This window comes from Babylonia areolata, chromosome 19 (assembly GCF_041734735.1).
Source record: "Babylonia areolata isolate BAREFJ2019XMU chromosome 19, ASM4173473v1, whole genome shotgun sequence".
In the NCBI taxonomy this organism is placed as follows: Eukaryota; Metazoa; Mollusca; class Gastropoda; order Neogastropoda; family Buccinidae; genus Babylonia; species Babylonia areolata.
In genome coordinates this window covers 48,906,264-48,923,489 of record NC_134894.1, presented here as the reverse complement: position 1 = coordinate 48,923,489, position 17,226 = coordinate 48,906,264, and the positions used below count along the sequence as shown (strand labels likewise).

At 40.8% G+C, this 17,226-nt stretch overlaps 2 protein-coding genes and 1 long non-coding RNA gene across 3 annotated transcripts in view; all 3 read left to right on the top strand.

The window, feature by feature from the left end:
* Window positions 1–822: 822 nt before the first annotated feature.
* On the top strand, window positions 823–2,073 carry LOC143294351 (uncharacterized). Its single transcript, XR_013056888.1, has 3 exons — window positions 823–945; window positions 1,619–1,710; window positions 1,944–2,073. It is a non-coding gene; the product is annotated as an uncharacterized LOC143294351 (long non-coding RNA).
* A 169-nt stretch (window positions 2,074–2,242) lies between these two features.
* LOC143294350 (uncharacterized) lies at window positions 2,243–3,512 on the top strand. The gene is made up of 2 exons (XM_076605805.1): window positions 2,243–2,411; window positions 2,723–3,512. The coding sequence occupies exons 1-2, from the start codon at window positions 2,243–2,245 to the stop codon at window positions 3,274–3,276; spliced, it is 723 nt and encodes a 240-aa protein (XP_076461920.1). The 3' UTR covers window positions 3,277–3,512.
* An 8,276-nt stretch (window positions 3,513–11,788) lies between these two features.
* The window catches only part of LOC143294349 (glucocorticoid-induced transcript 1 protein-like), a 55,166-nt gene continuing 49,728 nt past the window's right edge, over window positions 11,789–17,226 (top strand). The window contains exon 1 of the mRNA XM_076605804.1: window positions 11,789–12,104. Within this exon, the coding sequence (XP_076461919.1) occupies window positions 11,876–12,104 (229 nt within the window). The 5' untranslated portion in view covers window positions 11,789–11,875. The remainder of the gene's footprint in view (window positions 12,105–17,226) is intronic.

Sequence of the window (17,226 nt, the reverse complement as noted above, 5' to 3'; positions counted from 1 at the left end):
GATGCGCGCGTGCGTGCGTGTGTATATGTGTGTGTCTGTGCATCCTCAGCTTCTGACCGCCGAGTCAGTGCCGCGGCAGCACTCGGTGAGATTATCCTCCGTCATTGTCCCGCCTGACTCTCTTCCATGGAACATATCATAGAGAACCGTAGGTCAAATAAGGAAAAAAAGTAACTGACATGCATTGTAATTATCTAATTAATATGTGTACACACACACACGTATATATTTATGCACACACACACACACACACACACACACACACACACAAGGAGAGAAAGAGTGAGAGGGGTGTGTAAACATTGACCGACATTGGATGTCAGTATATTTTCTACTATCAGTTGCCTGTTGAGATAACCCAGCATTTCTTTCAGTTGCTGTCTCAGAACTTACACCTGCAGCAATGCTTAATTTATAAACAGCTAACTTTCCTTTCCAGTACCCTTGAGGACAGTAATGAATCTGAGATAGTTAAACAAAATCGGTCATACACGTAAAATGTTACATGTTTGTCTGAGTGTGTATGTGTGCGTGCTTGAAATATGACCAATGAATGACTCATGAAACAAATGATGAGCTCCCAATGGCAGCCGTCACTGAGTCGACTCTACCCAGATACGCAGCCTGTTGAGTAAATGACCCCGTGTTTCTAAAGCGCTTAAAGCTTGGTCTCCGACCGAGGATAGGCGCTATATAAGTATCCATATCAATCAATCAATCAATCAATATCAATCAATTACTTTAATGCAAGGTTGTTTGTCCTTAAAAATATCTGTGCAAAAAGTGAGTGAATTCTAGTGTTGAAATTGCTCCATCTGTGTGAAATGTTACTGACGAGAAACAATGTTCAGGGCCAGGGCCAGGACAGGAGGAGTCGACACCAGGAGCGGGTCTACGGGCAGCACCAGGTGTACCAGGGAAAATGAGGACCGACGCCGATTCCAGGTAAGTTAACGCCTCCAAAATCAGACTGTGTTTCTACAGCATGTATTATATGTGGCCTGGAAAACGGTTTTCAGCACTGGGATGCAAATGTTGAACTGTACAAGGAACAGTTTGATGAAACATCTAATTTTTCTCAACAGTAATAAATGAGAGTTTGTGACATATGTTTGTGAGACTGACAAACAATTTAAATTGGAAGAAATGGGTTTGCAGAATATAACTTCTCAATCAGATTCTTCATACTTCAAGAAAGCATTTGGTGGTTTTGACATAAGGCACTATGAGGCACAATGAAATCAAAAGAACATCAAGCAAAAGCTTATCAACGCCATCCAGTTGCTACGCTCTAGGTTGAGTAGTGCAGTAGAAACAGAATACAACAGAAGAGTGGTTCAATTGTTTTGAATTGAAGTTTTTGATATTTAAATTTTTTTTAATATTACTTTAATGCAAGGCTGTTTGTCCTTGAAAATATCCGTGCAAACAGTGAGTCAATTCTAGTGTTGAAATTCGTCCATCTGTTTGAAATGTCACTGACGAGAAACAATCTGAAGTTTTTGATATTTTTAATTTTCTGATGTATCACTTTAATGTGCACACAAAAAGTGAGTGAATTCTAGTGTTGAAGTTGCTCTGTCTGTGTGAAATGTTACTGACGAGAAACAATGTTCAGGGCCGGGGCCAGGACAGGAGGATCGACACCAGGAGCAGGTCTACGGGCAGCACCAGATGTACCAGACATAATGAGGACCTACACCGACTAAAGTGAGTTTACTCCTTCAAAATTAGATTTTGTTCCTACATTGTTTATGATATGTGTTCTGTGAAATGATAAAACACCCATTTGTGAATCATGATTTGTTGTCCATGTACAAAGTGTGATTGAGAACTTGTTCTCCCGACCCATTAGTTGTGAAAAAATAAATTTTGATCAACTATTAGAAATCCCCATCTGTCGCCAATGTCACTGACCAAGATACAATTGTTGATGTCTTCAGGGTCAGGACTCGGACAGGACAGGGACGGAACAGGACCCCAAGCACCTGATGAAAAGCTAAGTAGTAACCTGTGTGTGTGTGTGTGTGTGTGTGTGTGTGTGTGTGTGTGTGTGTGTGTGTGTGTTTCTGTCTGCCTGTCTCTCTGTGGATGGTTGTATGGAGTGTGGATGTTTGCACAGTTAAGCATGGTGTTCAGTCTAACCACTAACCTCCACTAACAATCTAACCCTTACTAAAACACTGCACGGAATGGTTGCCTTGCGAGTGGCTGTTTGTGGTGTGATGTGGGATGTGTTTGTATGACAATGGAGAAAAAAACACCAGTAGCTGCCCAAATGTTCTTAGTTTCAGTTTCACCAGGGTCAGCAAGAGGAAGGAACATCACCAGGGTCATCCCCAGCCAGGGCATCACCACGGACGACCCAGGGGATTCCCAGTCACCAGTATGGATCTCAGTGAGGACATCAGGTGGGCATTACTTTCAAAATCGGATATTATACACAGATTATATATCATGTGGATCCCAAGAAGTGTAAACATACCTTTAGAATAATTTTGCAGCTTCTATTGAAGATTCTAAAAAAAAAAGTTGTACTGTTGTGGGAGAGCACATAACTAGAATGTTTTTTGAAACAAATAACAGCAGATGATCAAAAAGGTTTTTCTTTTTTCATATGCCCATTATGATAGAATGGGTTGCTTTGTTAGATATTCACTGTCATTACTTAACGGCTGTTTTTCCTTGAACATTTCAAAAATGAAATGAACACATTTTACAGGCCGGGACATCACCACCAGACATCACCAGAGGCAACACCAGGCCGGGACATCATCAGAGGCAACACCAGGCCGCAACATCACCAGAGGCAACACCAGGCCGGGACATCACCAGAGGCAACACCAGGCCGCAACATCACCAGAGGCAACACCAGGCCGCAACATCACCAGAGGCAACACCAGGCCGCAACATCACCAGAGGCAACACCAGGCCGCAACATCACCAGAGGCAACACCAGGCCGCAACATCACCAGGGGCAACACCAGGCCGGGACATCACCAGAGGCAACACCAGGCCGCAACATCACCAGGGGCAACACCAGGCCGGGACATCACCAGAGGCAACACCAGGCCGCGACATCACCAGAGGCAACACCAGGCCGCGACATCACCAGAGGCAACACCAGGCCGCGACATCACCAGAGGCAACACTGGGCTGGGACATCACCAGAGGCAACACCAGGGGCACCTCCATGCATGTCATCGGGTTCATCAGCATGGACGGACACCAGGGACGTATGCAGAGAAATACTATGGATCTCTCCAAGGCCATTAGCAAGGGCAGGCGTGAAAACACCATCGAGGGGCTGAAGCATCTCATCACCATGAGGCAAAAGTTTACTTGTCTTACCTAGCACAACAAGTAATCAAGGATGAGGTGAACGATAGGCAGAGTGGCATCAAGGACTGGACAGATTTTCATTCTGAATGTGTAGAAAGTAGAAAATGAAAACAAACCACACACTCGGATCAAGAAAGGCAAATAGAAAAAAGACTTGGTTTTGAAGTGAAAATGGAGAAGAAAAAGTTTATACCTAAAAGGGAAAAACGGAGAAAAAAATCAGTGGAGGAAAATGTGAAGAAAATGGAAAAAAAAAGGTAATTAGAAAAGAAGAAAAAGAAAAAAAAAGTTGAAAGGCAACCAAAAAAAAGGGAAGAGAAACAAAAAAAGAGAAAAGTTTTAAAAAAAAAAGAAAAAAAAAAGAAAAAGAGAGAGAAAAAGAAAAAAAAAGAAAAAGAAAAAGAAAAAAAGAAAGAAAGGAAAGGAAAGCCAAAAAGAAAAAAAGAAAAAAAAAGAAAAAGAAAAAAGAATAAAGACATAATTTTATTTCAAATTTTAACAAATTACTGGTTATAATCCTAATTTTAATGAATTTCGATCTTAATGATTCATAAGGCTGGTGCAGTTTTACTCATACATATTTTTCAGACTATATATAGGGCTGTCATGTATCGGGGGATACCAGTGGTGTAATATATATGCAATACATGTTCGCAAAATGTTTGTCCAGTTAGAGCTGAACGCAACCATTCTTGTTACATGAATTGAACTGCACCTTTTCATGAAATGTGAATATGTTCACTGGTTAAAAAGCATGTGATTTTTTGAGTTCACGAGTTATTCTCGTGGCTGTTTTGTTGAACTTAGGAGAGTCTGATTCGGAACCTAAAACAGTCTACATCGGACTTGTTCTTGCACTACTTTAGTTTGGAAGAAGAGAGCCAGCCTTAAAACGGAAGATGAAGTTGGAGAAGGAGAAAAAGTAGAAGTAAAAGAAGAGAAGACTGACATGACCAGAAAGACTGAAACGAAGATGGAGAAGATGGAGAAGAAGACGGGAAAGAAGATGAAGTAGACTGAGAAGACGTAGAGTGATAATTCAAAAGTAGAATAAGAGGGAGATGGGTAAGACAGAGGATCATAGGAAGAGGACAGAAGAAGATGGGGAAGAAGAAGAAGATGGAGAAAAAGAAAGAAGACGACGACGAAGAAGATAGAGAAGCAGGAGGAGAAAAGACAGAAAACCGGCGGAAGAGAAGAAGACGGAGAAGACGGGGGAGACAGAGAAGAAGACGGAGAAGACGGGGGAGACAGAGAAGAAGACGGAGAAGACGGGGGAGACAGAGAAAAAGACGACGACGGAGAAGAGGAGGAAGACCAGGAAGAAAATTAGAAGAGGGAGAGACCGGAGACTGACGAAGAAGGCGGAGAAGATTTAGAAGAGAAGCCGAAGGAGAGAGAATTTAGAGAGAGAGAGAGAGAGAGAGAGAGAGAGAGAGAGAGAGAGAGAGAGAGAGAGAGAGAGAGAGAGAGAAGCATTAGGACAGAAAGAATAGTAAGAATCATTTTTGTTATATATGTGTTCCGGAATTGTTTTTGTGTGTGCATTTGTTTATGGATGTGGGTAAAAAAAACAACAACAAAACACACACACACACACACACACACACACACACACACACCAAAAAAACCAGACACTTTTACTGATTTAAAAGTTAAGAATTGTCACTGCAGTGGACTGTTGTTTGTTATGATTGAATCGGAGTAGATGTGGTTGTGCGAGCGGAGGCGTGCCAGTGAAGATGACTTACAAGAAAGGAAAGAGCAGGTCATGCGCATGTGGTCCGTTACAAGGACAATCCTGTGATTTAAAAATATTGAATTACTACAGGGCAATCCCATGATTTTAGAATATTGAATTACTATAGGGCAATCCTGTGATTTTAAGATATCAATTCAAATTTCAAATGCATATTTTACTCTTACATATTTTACTGACTACAGAAGATCTTGGATGATGAGAGCACTTAAAACTTTTAATTTTGATTTTAGATCAAAACATGACATTTTACTGACTTCATGGGACCTAATAATAATAATAATACTAAAAGGACATTTGGTATGCCCAATCCAGTGATACAAAAGCCTGGATGTTTACACACACGTTTACACACACACCGGGCCACCCTACAAAGACGAATACAGTGAAACTTCATATTGCATGAATACCCATCCTGAATCGCAATCTTTAAGTTAACCAGCACAATTTCACATGTCACCACATCTGAATGAAAGTTGTTTTTTTTTCTCAAAGTCCCTGTTTACCAATATTTTGTCATACATAATAATTTTAGTCTCTTTAGTCTAATGAAACAAATGAAACATGAGATTATGTAAATATTTTCTTTTCTTAAATAAACGAAATAAGTCAAACAAATAAGTTTTAATAAAATATCACCATATGAATATAATACTGGGACCATGTTTACAAAATTCAGGGGCAAAAACTCCCATGACTTCCGATTTCTGCTTCAACCAACAGTACACAAATTACAAAATTTATTTTTGTTTTTTGATTTTCTTTCTAGGAATTTTAAAAATAATGCCCAAATGACCTGAATTGCTAAAACGATACATAATTACCCCCCCCCCCCCCAAAAAAAAAGCAAAAAAAAAAAGCATACATAATAAAATTAACTTTTTCTACATTCAAGATAATGTCCACTTTCCTAAATCAAATTCAAAAAGTACCAGCCGCCGAAGTGGTTAGCGTCGCGGACTGACGGCTGGGAGGACGCGGGTTCGAATCCCAGCGGAGGTGGGTTTTTCGGCCCGTGGCCGGCACCTACCCAGAGTTGAGTGTGCTGTGGGCTTAAATGGGGAGACTGGGACCACACAGTCGAGTGTCATCCACTTCAAGGATGGGTCTTTGCGTGTGTTGCTCAAATTACCTGACCAACACTGCAAGTGTCTGTATCTCTCGGGTCTGGTTAACGCCGGGATATCATTATGACAGGAAGCGTAGAGTACAGCCTTGTCACGCAGTCCCAACCAAAATGGACCTCCATAGCAACATCGTCATCATCATCGTCATCCTCCTCCTCCTTCATCGTCATCAATAGAAACACAATAGTCTCAAAGTCTGTGACCTTTCATGCCCTGCTCTCATGGTGACCTCAGTTTCGATACCCCTCCACTTCCGTGCTTGGGGTGAGTCCTGTCAATGTCGTCAGTGTCGGCAGATTCATAGAGGGCTGTTGTTTGAGGGACGTGGTGGCGGTCTCCACTCTGGGAGGGACGCTCACTCAGTCTGGCTCCGCGACTAAGCCATTATGGCTTAGTAGGGGGCTTAGTATGTGGTGTCCTAAGTACGTTTAACCAGAACAGGCACCACTGAACACCACCGAAGTGACTCAGCAGCCGTGCAGGGTCTCCTCTGGTGTGTGGCCTCCTGGCGACCTAACATCGATGGTTCCCTGTGGACTGCCGACGCTGGAACTACGACGGACGAACCCGGGTGTGGCCGTGTATGGGGGAATCTAAATGAGCGGCGTGGGAGTAATGCCACTGAAACGGTACAGATGATGGGGCAGCAAAAAAAGAAAAAGAAAAAAAAAAGTGGTTTACTTTTCCCTAAAACTAGAATAAAGTAAAAACGAAACAAAAGCACATTCAAATAAAAACAAAAGTATCGACACATATCTGAATTAGGATTACAAAAGATTTATTTTCTTAAGATTTTACAACTTTGTCACCAAACAATTGTTGACAGATGTGCTTCTCATTGATAAGAAATAAATCTCAAAAACATACTAAATCCATATTATCAATTATTTTTTCACAATAATACACAGAAATGTTTAAAAAATATCGACGAAATGAAATGGGCAAGTTTCAACGCAAGGGAGGTAACTAAAAAATAAAAAAAATCTAAAATTGGCTGTTTAACCCCACCGATGGGTTATTTGTAAATCTATGTCAGTACCACACGTGGGATATTACAGTTAATTAGTACATATATATATATGAATAAGAAGCAGGAGCAAAAGGAATATTTCGATGCACAGACGCATAAACATGCATGCGCGCAAACACACACATACGTTAATTCACGTACGCGCACACATGCTAGCGAATTCTCTCCACGCCTGTTCCATAAAGAAAGAAACATTTTCTCTTTATTTTACTTGTTTCTCGTTTCGGGTTTTTTTTTCTTTTTAATTGGTTACTTATCAATCAAAAATGGCTATCCTGATTTTGTGGAAAAGGCAATTGAGTTCAGGCGGAGAAAAGGATGCTTATGTAGGTATCAACCTCCATTGGGAAGAAAAATGCACCCCCCCACCCCCTCTCTTTCTCTGTGCCTCTCCATCAGTTTTTGTGTCTCTGTCTCTCCGTCTGTCTGTCTGTCTCTCTTTCTCTTCGCAGTAAATGGCGGTTCTTCGTGCAAGCGTACGGCGGTGCGCGTGCCAATGTGCGCAAGTGCCGCCGGGTAGACGTGTGCGTGTGTGAAATTTCTATGGCCGATGTGATGATGTCTGGCGACGTGGATTTCCTCGTTTTCAGCTATAGGGGGCTGCCCCGAAAACGGAGTATGGCTGCCTACATGGCGAGGTAAAACGGTCATACACGTAAAAGCCCACTCGTGTACTTACCAGCGAAAGTGTGAGTTGCACCCCACAAACGAAGAGGAAGCTAAAGGGAGCAAACAAAACTTTAAACTGTAACGTAGGATTTTCTTTTTTCGATAACCTCCCCGAAATACACCTTCAGATTGACGTTGCACGTATTGATTCCGGCTGTATCTCTATCCCTTCACACAGACACAGACACACACACGCACACACACACATTTAAAAACACACATACCCACGCACGCTCTCACACACACGGCACATAAAAGCACATATACGCACACACGCAGCCTCTCTCTCTGACTCCCTCTCCTGCTCTGTCTGTCTGTCTGTCTGTCTGTCTTTCTCACTCTTTCTTTAACTGTAGGTCTTTCCACCGTCAAGATCAGTTTTCTTTTTTTTTCCGGGTTTAATCATTAATACATTTATTCTATTGAATCTTTATTATTATTATTATTATTATTAATATTATTATTTGCATTCGGTAGTTTGTTTTTTTCTTCTTCATAATTTGTATATTCACTAGCCTCAGTGGAAATACTGTCTATACATTATGCTTGACACGCGAAAATTTAATCTCAAGAAATTTCTGCTGTTGCATTAGTCTTCGTAGTTGTGGAAAATGTCAGTAACATCCATACACACTAAAAACCGTGCTTTACAACAGTGGCTGGTTTATCCGGTTGCAGCGTTTCATTGTCAGTCTCTGTCTCTAATTCTGTATCTTTGTCACTGAGTATCCGTCTGTTTGTGAGTGAAGTTGTATTTCTATCAGCCTTTGATCATATTGAATATCATTTATATATTTTAAACTTCACCCATATTTATTTGAAACTCCTTGTTAAAATCGGAAAGTCCGATTGGGTCTCAACGGCTCGATCCTAGACCATGCAAGGGATCTAACATGGAGGAAGACAGATAACACAACCGAGTGTCATCCACTTCAAAGACGCGCATCGACAGTTTCGCGATCAACACAACCTCCACTGAGCAAGTGTGACTGCGTGCGTGTGTGCACGCGTGTGTGCGTGCGCCGTGTGCGCCACTCTCTTTCTCTCTCTCTCTTTCACACATACACAAACACAAACACACACACATACACATACACACACGCACACACACATACACACACGCACACATACGCACCCGCCACCCCCCCCCCCCACACACACACACGCACACGCACGCACACACACACACACACACACACTCAGGCCAAGCTGACAGAATCAAAGAAAGGGCCTCCATGGTTTATTTGGAGCGTTCGCCGTATTGTCAAGTTATTCCCAGCTTTGGGGATGTTATAATCTAACTTGTATCTACAGCTTAAACGGAAACGGTGTTGGGGTGTGGAATAGCACCAAAAAGAAACAAATACATGACAGCAGGTGTGCACGGCTGACGCCAGGCTCTTTCAGGTTTTTAGCGCGCGCGTGTGTGTCGGGGGGTAGGGGTGGAGGCGGGTGTTGTATTGATGTACCCATGTATGCGGGTGGAGCGTGTGTTTTGCCAGTGTGGTTGTGTGTGAGTGTGTGTGTGTGTGTGTGTGTGTGTGTGTGTGTGTGTGTTTGTCTGCATGCATGCGCCTCTGGTGTGTGTGTGTGGTGGGGGTGTGTGGGAGGGGAGGGGGTTAGGGGTGTGTGGACGGTGTGGGGGTGCGTGTGTGGTCGCGCGCGCGTGCGTGTGTGTACATGCGTGCGCCCCTGTATGTGTGTGTGTGTGTGTTTGTGTGAACTCAGAACTCATTTAATTGTCGTGAAACTCATCACAGGACTTATGGACACAATAAAATTAAACACAACAAACAAATTAAAGTAAAAGCAATAAGTTGTGAGCACGTGCAGGATATTCCACATGACATAGTTATGGATTGCAAACTTTAAAGCATTCATATATATTTTTTGCCGGTTCTGGTTGGAAATAACTCGATGGCAACAGAGAACTCGGTCTTTGGATAATTGTGTTGCCAGTGTCATCTGGCAAATTATTCGAAGACTGGGAATTAACTGTCACAAGTAGGCGAGATCTCAACTGAGTCAGAGTATGCAATACACTTGTCCAGAAAATGCAGTTCATCCTCTGTAACCCCACATGCTTTACACACAGCCGGTCTTCCCTAGTTAAATTGTAGTGACGTCCGCTCAACTTCAGGTTCATGTGCACTTATTCACGATCGACATGAATCTCCTCTATGTTTAGTATTTTTGCAGCTGATCCGGTCAGGTAAGGTTGTAATGTATAAGTGTTTGCAATTTTGCAATAAAAGGAGAGCCTTGAAGTGGTCCCGTTCTTTGTGTCGTTCAAAAATTGAACATAGTCATCCTGTAGTTTATTCATGACAGAATATTTTAGTTGCTTAACTTATGTTAAGTGTGCCTTTGTTTTCCCCGCACACGTGGAAGAATCCAATTGAAACCAGTATCTTTTTGATGAAATTAAGCCAAGAAACTTTTCCCAATGAATTCGTCGATAACATATAATCATATACTTGCCTCAAATAGCTGTGTGTGTGTGTGTGTGTGTGTGTGTGTGTGTGTGTGTGTGTGTGTGTGTGTGACGGTGTGTGTGTGTGTGCGTGCGTGTGCGTGGCGTGCGTGCGTGTGATGCTTGCGTGTGCCCCTGTGTGTGTGTGTGTGTGTGTGTGTGTGTGTGCGCGCGCGTGCGTGTGTGTGTATACATGCGAGTGCCGCGGCTCTGTGCGCCCCTCTTATTTGCGTCAAGTTATAAACCCTGTCATAATATCATATTTATTTGGTATAACGTTTTGCAGTTGTTCTAAAGTGCCTTCAATGTTGGAGGGGGCTATATAAATTTCCATTAACAATAGTAATAATAGTAATAATAATAATAATAATTGTTATTATTATTGTTATTAGAATCAAAACGTTTTATGTGACACATTTTAGCACCTGACAGTATTCTCTGACATTTAAGAACAGTCCCACGAAATCATAAACACGGTTTCGCTGACCATTTATTGTGTTCTTCAGAAAACACAATCTATTTCCAATAAGGTAATGTAAGGTTCAAGTCATATTTACGTTCCTCCACGTGGTACCGCTTCCGTAACAAAAAACGGAATCTGATTGGTTGCCATCGTTAATCTGATTGGTTGGCCAAAAATAATAAATTCTCCCTGACGTTGGCAAGGACGCACAATATTCTGTGTCAGCAAGGAACAGTGCACAATCAAAAAGTACAACAGGCTGAATATAGCAGCATATTCAATAGAGAAGAAACTCGACGATTAAAACAAATCCTTACATAACTATGATGCTATGGTTCTGACAGGTGAACAACTGCCACAAAAAATATATATCCCAAAATCAATTTCTGAATGCTGCGCTTTTGAACTGACATTTTCGCATTGTCAGTTTCAATAATATTCCAGTGGAGTATTTCAGTCTGGTGGTAATTTCAGTCACTGTTGTCATTATTGTAGTATTTGAAGCAAATGTATCCAGTGATATGTATGTTTGCAAATTGATGATGAAACTGGAAAGTCTTGAAGAACAACACGAAGAGAAGGCATTTGTTTACGTTACAATAAAGGGCGATAAGCGTTACTTTTCAAGCCATGTCACACGGGTTTTCAAGCGACTGCTAATTTAACGCCATCTTATGTATTGGTGGCTTTCAGTTCAATGTACGAGTATTTGAACACGGATTCTAAGCACTCTACTCAGCGATGTTAAGTCAGATTTCAATGTGAAGTGTAGAAACTTTGCCAAGAAGCATGGGGACCGGAGAACTCGCCGAGTTTTTGCCAGCCAATCAAATGACGGCTTTTGGTCACATGCCGGTGTGTTGTGCGAATTTTTTTTGGCATGCAGTGTGCGAAATACAGCGCGGAGAGAACGGACACGAAAAAGTAATGATTGAAAACTGAAGTTGCTCAAAGTGACTTTGGTCCAAGAAAAATAGTGACTAGTTACTCAAAAGGCAAGTGAAGATTCAGAATGTCTCAAAGAATGCGTCCGAATGTGTCGCCGTCGACTTCTAAGCAGGGACCCTTAAAAGCTGTGAGGGTATTTTCTTTGAAAGACAGTTCCTGTGCCACGCGTAGTTCGAACTCCTCTCCGACAGCACGCGAGGTTCGCAATAATGACAAACATTCCGGCTCCAGGAAATCTCCAGACCATCGTTCCTCACCAGAACGAAGAAGCCCCGGGTCTCCCAGTCAAAAAGGTTGGTTGAAGCTGTTAGGCTGTAACTACCAACTAGTGTAACCATGACCACTTTACGCAGTTTTGCCAAGAGGCCACATCAAACACATGGCAGTAGATCTAATCCATTTCTAGTACCACACACAGACTTTACAAATTGCTCATTTCGTCATATTATGAGTAGCTAGCTGCTGTCAGTAGAACCTGGATATCAGTTATATAACCATGATGTGTATATATATATTTTTTACTTTGAAATAAAATTAAAAACTTTGATGCCCCATTTGTTACAACTTAATCACCAAAGTTGTTAGCATTCTTAATGGTACACTTACAGATCAGCAGTTAGGATTACATAGAATCCTATGGCTTTGGTTACAATTGTTGCCCCAACATTTATTTAATGTAATTGAAATAATGTAAACTTAACCCAGTGTGTTTATATATTTGATATAGATTTGTGTTCACAACAGTTTGTGAAGATTTACTTTATTTGTTGATGAGGCCACGACTGTTTAAATGGACCTGCTATTTGTATGGTATGGGTGTGTGTCATGGACTGAGTTGTGGGGGGCTATTGATTGCAACAGCCATAGAATTCAACTCTCCTTACCCATCTTTACTGAAGAATAAAAAACCTCTGACATTATAAAGTATACTTGTGTGTGTGTGTGTGCGTGTGTGTGTGTGCTCACGCGCACACATGCACGTGCATGCATGTGTTTTGCATTAGTATGGCTTGAATCATAATTAAACAGACATCTTGAGACATGTTTCTGGAAGACAATATAGTGACATATGTATATAATATTATAAAGTATTTCATTTTATAATATGCATTTTTGTTGTTGAAGATTTCACTTTTTTCATATGAAATATTGGAGAGTTCTGACTTCATCTTGCCAGAGTTCGGAAGTTTTTGTATAGTAGGGAGAAATTACATCTTTTCCTTATTGTCCATTTATAGTTCTGAAAAATATGATAGCAAACATTACCATTCTCACATGATTGTGTTATTGTGTTTGCATATCACTGTATAAAAGTAAACTGTTTGGGGCATAGATGCTTATCCTAGAATATGTGAAAGCTTAAAACTGTTCATGTGTACACATACCCACACACTCAACCCTCTTCCATCTCTCCCACACAAGCAACACACACACACAGACACACAGACACACACACACACACACACACACACACACACACAGCCATGCACACATAGAACACCACATACAGAACACCACACACAGTAATTCATTGGTCCAGATTCTGTGATTCTAGATACTTACAGAAGAAAGTTTCCTTAGACAGAATCAAAAGTTTGATATGCACACCATTTATTTGCTGAGGAGGGTGGTGTGAAACAGCTGAAATACATGTAAGCTCCAACATTTTATTCTGAGTAAGGAAAGTTTCTACCAGCAGTTCTACATGTACAGTAACACACACACACACACACACACACACACACACACACACACACACACACACACACACACACACACACACACACATCACACACACAACTTCACAAACACAAAACCCATGGCACACACATAATACACACACATGTACAGTACACACCACACACACACGCATCGCACTGCACTCATGTCCTGTCATGCTTTTGGAGGGAGAGTTGGAGGTGTATGTGTGTGTGTTGGGGGGGGGGGGGGGAAGAGGAAGAGAGATCTACAGGATTACAAACTATGTGTCTCCTAATTTACAACAAAACTTAAGCTTTTGATTTTAGTGCACTTTGGCCTTTGACTCAGAAATGTGAGTGTGTGTGTGTGTGTGTGTGTGTGTGTGTGTGTGTGTGTGTGTTCACCTACAGGTTCAAGAGAGAAGTGATTTAATGTTGCATTGGTTCATTGCATATTGATAACATATTTATAAATATATTCATGTGTAACATGTTGCAATTTGATTCAGTATAAGACTAAGGAACATGTTCCTTTTGTCTGGTGAGCATTTTTTCCCCTCTCCTGAGAAATGTTTCATTGATTCCTTTTCATACTTGATATTACACAAACATTTACGTAAGTATTGCAGCTACTTCTAGTAGTCTTAAAATCATATATGCCTATCCATCGCCCCTACATTCCATGTTATATACATGCACACACATATAGTTATACACACAATGGCAAACACACATATGTATAAACACAAGCAAACACATACACACACAGACACACACATACATGATTAACAGGTCTATAATGTTGGGGATTTGGAAGCAATGGATTCATGTGTTGGTTGCAGATCTATTTTGATCTATTCCTTTTTTCTTTTTCTTTTTTTGGGTTTTGTTTCTGCCTTGAACTTAAAGTGTTTTGATGTTCTGCCCATGAACTGGCACACCTCACTGAGAATTCAACTTTTCCTTGGAATAGCTCTAGGGTGCTTATCTTTTGATGTCATGATTTATGACATCACAGTCTGATACATTTTGTTGCCTAAGCATCCCACACTGATAGTGGTAAAATTCAGCTTGAGAGGCCAGTTCATGGGTGAGTTTAGGAATATAAATTCTTTGATGTAAGGTGGGTAGAGCAAAGCTTTAATCCTAAAGTTATTGTTGGTGAACTTGTTCCATGGACAAATTTTTACCTTTGCTTTATTGAGCAGTATTTGGTACAATCAGTACATTATACATTCTGCCAGATAGAAGTAATTTCTGACAGATTGTGGCATTGGCTGAAGCCACCTCAGGCTGTTGGAAAGTTTCTGAAACATTGATTTGATTGCATTTGCACAGAGATTTGTGAACACATGCACACACACACACTTGCACATGCATAAACGCACGCTTGTGCATGCACACACAAATATGCATGCACAGATGAACAACCATGCAAACTTACAAATAAACACATGCAGCCACACACACATACACACACACACACACACACACACACACGAATTAACATGCATATTCATGAATAAGCACACACACATACAAGTGTACACGCACACATGCACACACACACACACACACACACACACACACACACACACACACACACACACACACACACACACACACACACACACATGCACACACACAAGAGCATAATCATACATGTATATGAACACATAGAGAATAGGATGGAGAGAGAGAAAACGAACTAAGGAATGAACAGACTTTTTTTTTGTTGAGGGAAAAAAGTAATTTTATGAGCACTTAAACCTTGTTTTCATATAGCCCTCATAGAAGAGGAAAATATAACAAACATGCAACACAGAAGACATAACATTATATATATATATATATAGGTAATTTGAAATAAGATGAAATAAATAACCCAACCAAAAACAACATAAATACATGCATGAGTATTATCTACAAGAGAGAGAGAGAGAGGGGGATTGTGTTTACAAATTATTTCATGAGTTCTGAATGGTACATTTTTTTTAAAACACCGAGTACTAGTTTGGATACTGAGAATATCTGAGATATTATTCCATAATAAACCACCCGAGAGAGACGGAGAGAATTCAAGACACTTTACTGGCTTCAAATAAGATATATAAAAAATATGCACAAGGGGTATTAAAGTGACAATCGTCAGCCACTCCACATATACAAATTTTAAAAATTTTGAAAAAACAGTGTCGAGTGAAAGGGAGAGAGACAAATTTATCTGTTTGTTGTTCTTGAAATTGCCTGGCCAATCACAGAGGCCATACAAATACCAGGACTGAAAACATTGTAAAATATGGAAGATGTTTGTTTTCAAACAGCTGAACTTTTATGCAGTTCCAACATTCACTTATTTGAAAGCCGGCCTTTAGTCCTTCATGACTACTTTTACCATGCCATTTCAGTACCTTCGTTCCTGGGTACTGGATGTGTTGTGTGTTTCTTAAACAAAGGAAATACAGGGAAATACATGAAAAGGAGAATTGTAAGACCATATAAGATATGCAGACTGCATCATTTAACTCATCTCATGATATTTTGTTTCAAACATTCTATGAAAACATACAGGTTTTCATGAAGTGATTCTTAATGTTGTATGAAGTGTGTGTGTGTGTGTGTGTGTGTGTGTGTTTGTGTGTGTTTGTGTGTGTGTGCATGTGTCTGCGTGTGTGTGTGTGTGTGCATGTGTGTGCGTGTGTGTGATTGTGTGTGTGTGTGTGTGTGTGTGTGTGTGTGTGTGTGTGTGTGTGTGTACAATGTTTTGTGGTATCTTAAGGAAGTGAGGGCCATCTTGTCTTGTGGGCATCACCACTTGCAACTTGATCCCTTGTTTGCAGTGACAGTGTTTGAAAAATTTCCAAATAGTATACTTCAATACACAACACACACACACACACACACACACACACACACACACATGTGCACAAACCCGTGTTGATAACAATGAGAAAGGCACACTCTACCCTCAGAGGGTCACTCTGTTGCTGTATATTCTAATCAAATCTGCTTTTCTACACACAAAAAAGGAGGGCATATCTTTTCGTCATAATCTTGTCGTAATTAGTTTCAAGTTTCATTGTAGATGATCCCTGTGTCATACTGAAGGTGCCATGCAGGATTAAAGTTCATTTTATAATTTTTTAGAACATCCCATGGATCTAGTCGATGAACATGCAGAGCGCCCATTTTCAAAGTGTCAGGGATGCATAATATCTGAGTGTTATTAGAGGCCCTGATTCTTCTGTCTATAGAGAATGTCTCCAAAGCATGTTGGGGTGGGGTGGGTGGGAAGGAGAGTGGGTGATGGTGGACAGGGGGAAGGTGTGGGAGAGGAGAACATAATACATGTATATATAAACACATTATAACTTAAGACGGTAGTAGTAAGAGGCACATGCAAAAACAGACCATTCATACACCTTGCAGAAAAGTCCACATATCTTCCCTTGTACTCTTTCCATTCAGTTCAATTTAGAAGACGGAGAAAAGTAAATCATATATTACAACATTATTAACCAGTTTACAACTTTTTCAGTCCCACAAACCAAACAGTGCAGGGTAAGAAATGTGGATATTGCAGGGGAAGATGTGGATATTGCAGGGGAAGAAATGTTGGGAACATGTGGATATTGCAGGGGAAGAAATGTGGATATTGCAGGGGAAGAAATATGGGGAAAATGTGGATATTGCAGGGGAAGAAATGTGGATATTG